Raw genomic sequence first — 7748 nt, 5'->3', positions numbered from 1 at the left:
GAATGCTCGATTGAGCAAAAAAAAATTATGTATTTACGTGAGTTATTAACTCACGATATTTTTTTTTTGTGTACGTGACTTATTCACGCTTTATTGAATAAAAATTGAGTTTTTTGAAAACACACAATTATGAGTTTGGTGAATTCACATTGCATGTGTGAATTCATCGATTTTATAGTATATGTACACGAAAAAATTAGTGTATGTACATAGAAGGTTATGTGAATTATTCATAGTTTCTCGAAAATTCAGTGTTGACTCTTGAATAATATGTTTTATGCTCGATTTTGCAGGTTTGAGAGAACGAGCAAGTTTTGGGGCTTTACGTTGTTATCACTAAGTTCGTGAAATCGTAAATAGGTAAGAGTTGAGGAATACCATTTTTGCAGACATTGATATGAGCGTATTCGTAACTCCATATTTCTTGTTTCAGAAAAATGGTGACCTCTAGTAGAAGCGATTGTTCTTCCAGCTCTTCGGAAGAGGATTTCAAACCTTCCACAATCGAAGCTCGAGCTAATGAGAATCGTAATGCACCCGTTGACAACCGACGAGTTAATTATGATGAGCTCAGGAAGAGAAAAGCCGAGGAAGACGAGTTGGAGGATCGTCTACGAAGAAGAGCTCTAATTGAGCGTCGGATATCGGCGGCTGAGGAGAAGCTTCATTCCCGTGCTGAAGGTGTAGCTTCAGACTCTGATGCTTCAAAGGATGAATCTATGTGGGGACCACTGGAGCGTGAGATCAAGCCAGACCAGTACACTAGAGAAATTGAGAAGCTGGCTCGAGCTGATCCCGAGGCTGAGCGTGAGGAGGAAGATGGCTGGGACGCCTATGAAGAAGATATTCACCCAAACTTCGTCAACGAACCTGATAGTGATTCTGATGAAGAGCGCGGAGAGGATTCAGCAAAAGACGATGATGATGAGTCTCTGATGATTCTGACAAATCCAATGACTCTGATGAGTCTAACTGATCTTGCTCATGAATTTTTCTGAAATTATTTCATTCTGCTGAAATAGATATTTTCTGATTATTTGAGTAATTTGGCTGTAGAGATGTCGCTAGAAGTTATTTTTTTTGTTGAACAACAATCTCCCATCGTTTCTTTCACCAAATTTCTTTACATTCTAAGTTTGAGCAATATGACCCAAGATCCACGTAGGCTATGATGATCCACAACCATATGAGATGGTTAGGGAAACACGTGACATGCTAGGTCATCAACTGAAACATTGACTATAGTTGAACTGTCAGTCCCAAGTATTGTTGCAATCCTCCCATATCTCCGTGTATCTGATTCGAGGTTTAGGGTTTTAGTAGAAACCACAACTGACTTATCTTATCTTTATATAATAAGTATCTTCATCTTGACTTTTAATCTTAGGGTTCAATATTGATTCAACACATCTTCTTCCGCTGCATACTATCAGAAGAAATTTTTGATCATAATCATACCTCTCATCAACATGTCTGGTAGTAGCGCTTCTTCTCAAAATGAATCCTCGACATAGTATGAGCCTAGGACGCCTATTCCAGTGAGTATAGTATGTTTTACACCGTTTTCATGTGATTAGAAATCAATCCTGATCAAATAAAATGATATTTTGCAGGGAAATCAGGGGAATGAATCTCGTTTGAGACCTAAACAGATTGTCAGAGCTCCTGCTCGTTATAGGTCCGCTCGTGAAGCTCAGACTGGGACGTTTGTAAGTCTTCGACTCAATATCTCTCTTGACTGGGCACTGTCCAGGTTTTCTGAATGTTTCATCATTGCAGGTTGACGTTCATGTTGTCGAAGCCACGAAGAAGAAGAATGGAAATCCGCGATTGCAGCTAACAGCGATGGCATCCTTCATGTTGAGAACTCGGAGAACTCTGTAGATGTTGATCCTAGGGTTTCTGTTCGTGAATACCCAACGACTGGACTTTCCTTCGATACTCCCATGATCACCATTTGCCTAGAAAATCAAGTGGTTGGTGGTTTCATCGTCCCAAAATTCTATGCATCTCTTTACACCAAAATCTGGAGGAGATATGGACATATCGCTAAAACTGAAGTGTGGAGATGTTTTCCAAAGACCTTACTGGCTACAGTTGTTGGATTATTTCCTGTCATTGATGAAATGAACAAGAAAAGTCTGTAAGACGTCAACAATGAAGAGTTGCACAGATGGGATGATATGATCTCGAATTGTGAAGTCCTGCGATTCAACATAAGCTGGATCCGTCGTCGACTTGAAATCATTAAGGTTGATAGGGCGACTGTCATTGCAAATATGATCTCTGCTAGATCCGCCATCATAGAATAAGAGAAGGCACTTGCCCTGGAATCGACAAGGGTTGAGAAAGCCGTCCAGGATTTGAGAGTGAAAAATGAAAATTTTCAGAAGATGCTTGAATCAGCCTCCAGTAAGGATTATCCTTTGTTGGAAGACTTGCTCTCAGTGAGTGAGCACGAGAAAGGGATTTTTCATGTAGGTTTGAGATTTTGTTTTGAATAAAGTAGGTGATTGAAAGATTCTTGTGAAATTCATGGAATGTTTTCGAATTTTGAATGAACGAGCATATTGCATTTTTTGGAGGAAATATAAATTATATTGAAAATTTAGCACTTTGATGATCATTCAAGCATAATATCCCTTGAGCCATTTGTCGTTGATGATGTTTCCTTCGACTCTTCCATTAATATCTAGGATTTTGTAGTATCCGCTGGATAGTGCTTTGATGATTACATAAGGCCCTTCCCATTTAGGAGAGAATTTGGGAGCGGACATGCCTTGCTGAATATGCTTTGCTGTTTTCAGAACCAAATCTCCTACTTGAAATGTTCGAGGTCTTACCATTTTGTTGTACGCTTTGGAGATCCTCTGTTTGTAAGTTTCTACATATTTTTCTACTTTGTCCCTTCTCAACTCAAGCATGTCCAATTCAGCAATCCTCGAATTGGACACTTCGGCTTCGTCCCACTGCATCCCGCTTGCTTCCGCAATTATTGCAGAGGGAATTTTGATCTCCGCTGGGAGGATGGCATCAGCACCATAGACGAGAGAATACGGTGAAGTCCCTATTGATCTCCTTGGTGCGGTGCGGTAAGCCCACAAAGGCATGGGCAATTTTTCATGCCATGTTCGTGGATTATCATGAATTGTTCGACTGAGAATCCGGATCAAGGTTTTGTTGGTACTCTCTGCCTGACCGTTTCCTTGGGATAGTATGGTGTGGAAAAGATCTGTTTGATTCCGTATTCCTCGAACAATTATGTAACATGTTTGTTAGCGAAAGGAGTTCTATTATCCGTGATGATATGTTTAGGCACGCTGAATCTGCATATGATGAAATCTTTGATGAAAGATGCAATCGTGACTCCAGTGGTGCTTCGAAGAGGGATAGCTTCGACCCATTTGGTGAAACACTCTGTTGTTGTGATGATGTGTTCATGCTTATTCGAAGATGCCAGATTGATCTTTCCTACGATATCCAGTCCCCATCTGTAGAAGGGCCATAGACTGCTCACATAATGTAATGGAAGATAAGGAGTGTGTATGAGGTTACCATGTACTTGGCAATGATGACATCTCTGAACGTAGGAAGATGTGTCGTCTTCCATGGTTGGCCAATAATATTTCTCGTGAATTTGGAGAAATAATTTCTTCTTTCCTTGGTGTTCACCTTCATGCATTTCTTTCAAGACTGTTGGAATTTCATGCTCGTCCAAGCATCTCAGGAGATTCCCATCGAAGCTTTTGCGATACAAAATCCCTTCCAAGTAGACAAAACGTTTGGCTCTTTTAATGAGTTGATCACACTTTTCTTCTCTGATGGAAGATCGTTGTCACGGAGATACTTTACGTAAGGTTATCTCCAGTCCCCGGTGTGATGAAGTGTTAGAACCTCCAAGTGATGAGGTGGTGTTTGACAATTTGGACAGGACCCTTGCAACTTTTTCGACTGAGTCTCCATGGAGGGCCAATAATACCCGAGTCTCTGAAGTCTTCTGTAAAGCGTGATTACCAGGGTTTTCCCACATACTTCCTCATGTATGCGCTTGAGTTGTTCACTGGCTTCTTCATGTCCAAGGCATCGCCACAGGGATCCATCAGTATTGCGATAGTATAATGCTCCGCGCAGCAGGAAAAAGTTTTTCAATTCCTTGAGGCTAATTTTCCCCTCCGTAAGAGAATTGCTCAATTCATGAATGATGGGAGCTCGCCGATCGTTTGATTGAGCATCTTCAACTTGAGTCATACAAGTAGACGATACAGAGCGCCTTTGTACAGTGATGGATTTCTCAGACCCTTCAAATTGTAGTTTGGATGCTAGAGTCGCTAGACAATCAGCATTTTTGTTGTTGGTACGACCGGGATGGACAATTGTTGCATCAGAAAAATGAGTTAGTAGTCGTTACGCCTCGGTCCTGAATGGAGAAAGTATTATTTCCTTGAGAGAATATACGCTATTAAATTGATTGACCAGCAACTTTGAGTCTCCTTTGATTTCTAAGTGCTTTGCTCCGGTCTTCTTGGCTAAAGATAACCCTAGGAGAAAAGCTTTATATTCTACCGAGTTGTTGGTGCAGTGAAAATCCAGCTTGAAAGAATGTGAGAAGACTTCACCGGATAAAGATACTAGCACAATACCCGCTCCACTGGTATCATTGCTCGGAGTGGCAGATCCATCAAAATATAGTAATCACGTTTCTTCTTGAATAATTGAAATTTCTGGAAACTCACCAGGCATTTCTTCATGCAACATTGTGATGTCTTCTCCAGGGAAAGCAGCAAGTAAGTCTGCAACCACTTGTCCTTTAATAGCTTTCGAAGGGACGCACCGCTATGTCGAATTCTGACATTTGAAGCATCCACTTTGCTGGTCTCCCGATTAAAGCAGGTTTCGACGGTAAGTACTTTATAGGATCATTTTTGCCCACCATCACGACCTTGTTTTATAGAAAATAATGCCTGAATCTATGAATTGCATGGATTAACGCTAGAATGGTCTCTCAGCCTTTGGGTACCGGAGTTGGGCATCCCTCATTGTACGACTGAAGTAGTAGATCGGGCGTTCGATGCTTTCTTCATCCTCTTGAGCGAGGAGTGCTCTAATAAAAACATCATTGGAGGTTGTGTAAAGTGTTAATCGTCTCCCTTGCACAGGAGACTTCATGACAGCAGGTGATAGTAATATTTGTTGTATTTTCTGGAATGCCTCTTGTTGAACGATCGTCCACATAAAACTGGCTCCCTTCTTCAGTAGAGGAGTGAATGAATAAATGAGTTAAGCCAGCCCGGGAATGAAACGCCGAATGTAGTTTACCTTTCCCATAAAACTCTGGAGTTCCTTTACAGTTCGTGGAGGAGGCATGGTAGTGATGGCTTTTGTTTGTCTGGATCGACCTTGATTCCTTCTGTAGTGACTAAGAATCCGAGAAACTTTCCAGAAGAAATGCCGAAAGCACATTTCAGAGGATTCATCTTTAGTTTGTATTCTCTGCACCTCTAGAAGACTTGTCTCAGAATGTCCAGATGGGATACTCGAGTCCTTGATTTCACCACTACATCATCGATGTAGTCTTGTACTTGCTTGTGCATCATGTCGTGAAATATTGCAGTCATGGATCGCTGATAAGTGTCTCCTGCATTCTTCAGGCCGAAAGGTATTACTGTGTAATGGAAGTTTCCGATGGGAGTTCGGAATGCCATCTTGTTAGCGTCATGTTCATACATTTTGATCTGGTTGTATCCGCTGTAACCGTCCATGAATGAAAACATGTCGTGACCGCTAGTTGCATCGACGAGCATATCAATGTTTGGCAATAGAAAGTCATCTTTCGGGCAGCACTTGTTCAAGTTCCAGAAATCCACACAACATCGGATTTGACCATTTTTCTTCCTAACTGGGACAATGTTCGCCAGCCACGTTGGATGTTGGATGGGTTTGATGAATTTTGTTATTAGTAGTTTCTGGATTTCCACCTTGATTTGTTCCTCAATTTCATGCCTGAACTATCTGGGCGGATATTTGACAGGTTTGGAACCGGGAATGATGTGCAGATGATGAGTAACCAATTTGTCGTCTAGGCCAGACATCTCTTCGTACGTCCAGGCGAAGATATCTTGATACTCTTTCAACATGCGTATCAATCCTTCTCGTTCCCCAGGTGAGAGAGCAGAGCTAATTAGAATTGGCCTTGGATTCTCATCTGTTCTAATGTTGATAGTCTCGAGATCGTCGGTTGTGGAATCCGTGCCATCTTGCAGCTGTCGCGGTGCATCTCGAATTTCTTCATCGGGCGATTGATCACTCTGGCATGATTCTTCAGGGAAGGGAGACTTTTCATCGACCTCCCCTGTTAATTGTTAATCGTTGCGACGGAGATAAATGACTCTACCCTTTGCATCATAATCAGTAATGAAGTTGTATCTTGATCCTAACAACGTTTGAGTGGCGTGGTGGATGACTTGATGGATTTAGCATCCGTTGGTGATGGTTGGTCAGCTTTTTCCATTGACTTCCAACTCGGGAGCGGAGTACTGTAGATACTGCTTGGAGGTTCGGGGATGCTCTTTGGTTCCAGGAACTCGGCATCGTGAACCAGAGCATAAGGAGACACTGAAGCTGGGATGCGGATAATTTTGTTGTTGAGCAAAGACTTCATACACTGGTGGTATGTCGAGGGAACAACTTTGTTGTCATAAAGCCATAGCCTTCCGAGTATCATGTGATAATCAGGGTCTTTCTCGATCACATGAAGCTTGACAGTGGATTGAATCGACCCCACTTTTAAATCCACATAGACATACCCGTACGTATGACTCTGACTTCCTTCAAAACCCGTCATCAGTATGGGATGATGAACAATTTTGGTTTGTGGAACCTTGGCCTCCTTGAGAGTCTTCATGGTGACGAGATTCGTAGAAGCACCTGTATCGATGAGGACTCTCCTGAATTCGGCACCTTTGATTGAAGCAGTTACGAACAGAGCGCGGTTATGTCCTTCTTCTGTCATTCGGTCTTCTTCGGTGAAGGTGATGTTATTGATCGACAATTCCGATATCATGGACACTTGTTCGGTCACTGGAGATGGTGAGACGATTTGCACGTCAGATGATATTTTGTTGAGTGCAACAAAAGTGTTTGTGCGCTGATCTCTGGAGAAATGTAGAAGTTCACATAGGTTCTCGATCAGTGGGTGACCTATTTTTCCACCGGATTTTCATAAGTGGTAAAGCTCTTGGATTGAGGAGGAGGGTCAGTTGAGGGATTCGGAGGTTCCACCATTTCTGCTCCTAAAATCCTTGTCACGTGTATCGGGCAAGTGAATAAGTTATCAATTTCTCTTTTCAGCCGATCCACTTTTCTTGACGAATCTTCCTGTCTCCGCGCCAATTCAGCCAAAGTTGGGATTTCTACATCAATCGATTGAATGAAGATAAATGGAGAGCTGAAGTACGAAAGTTCATTATAACCAGAATCATTTGAAGGAACATGAGAGATGTTACCATTTGGGATAATCTTGCTGGGGTTTGGAGTGGTTGAGTTAGTCCTAAGACCGACCATATTTGCTAGAATGAGATTGCAACCGAGAGATTAATCTTCCATTATGGTCGCCAATCTGTGGATGGGGAAAAACGGGTCGTCGTTTTTTGGTAAGTGGGGAGTCGAGCGTGCGGTCGAGACTCCTCAACCGGGCAAAATGTTAATCCTCATACAGATGCGCTGCTGCAAAGGGGGTGCTTAGATTCTGT

The 7748-nt window shown here is 42.1% G+C and overlaps 1 protein-coding gene across 1 annotated transcript; it reads right to left on the bottom strand.

Moving 5' to 3' along the window:
• Positions 1–6430: 6430 nt before the first annotated feature.
• LOC113327902 lies at positions 6431–7060 on the bottom strand. The gene has a single exon (XM_026575020.1). It carries the CDS (start codon positions 7058–7060, stop codon positions 6431–6433), a length of 630 nt encoding a protein of 209 aa, XP_026430805.1.
• Positions 7061–7748: the final 688 nt, after the last annotated feature.

The sequence above is a fragment of the Papaver somniferum genome, unplaced genomic scaffold (genome assembly GCF_003573695.1).
Source record: "Papaver somniferum cultivar HN1 unplaced genomic scaffold, ASM357369v1 unplaced-scaffold_107, whole genome shotgun sequence".
Taxonomy (NCBI): Eukaryota; Viridiplantae; Streptophyta; class Magnoliopsida; order Ranunculales; family Papaveraceae; genus Papaver; species Papaver somniferum.
Note: the sequence above shows the minus strand (reverse complement) of the source record. Positions and strands in the feature narration are given on the sequence as shown.

Excerpts from the sequence above, each read along its gene's own strand:
- LOC113327902 (XM_026575020.1), bottom strand. The coding sequence starts at position 7,060 with ATGATATCGGAATTGTCGATCAATAACATCACCTTCACCGAAGAAGAC.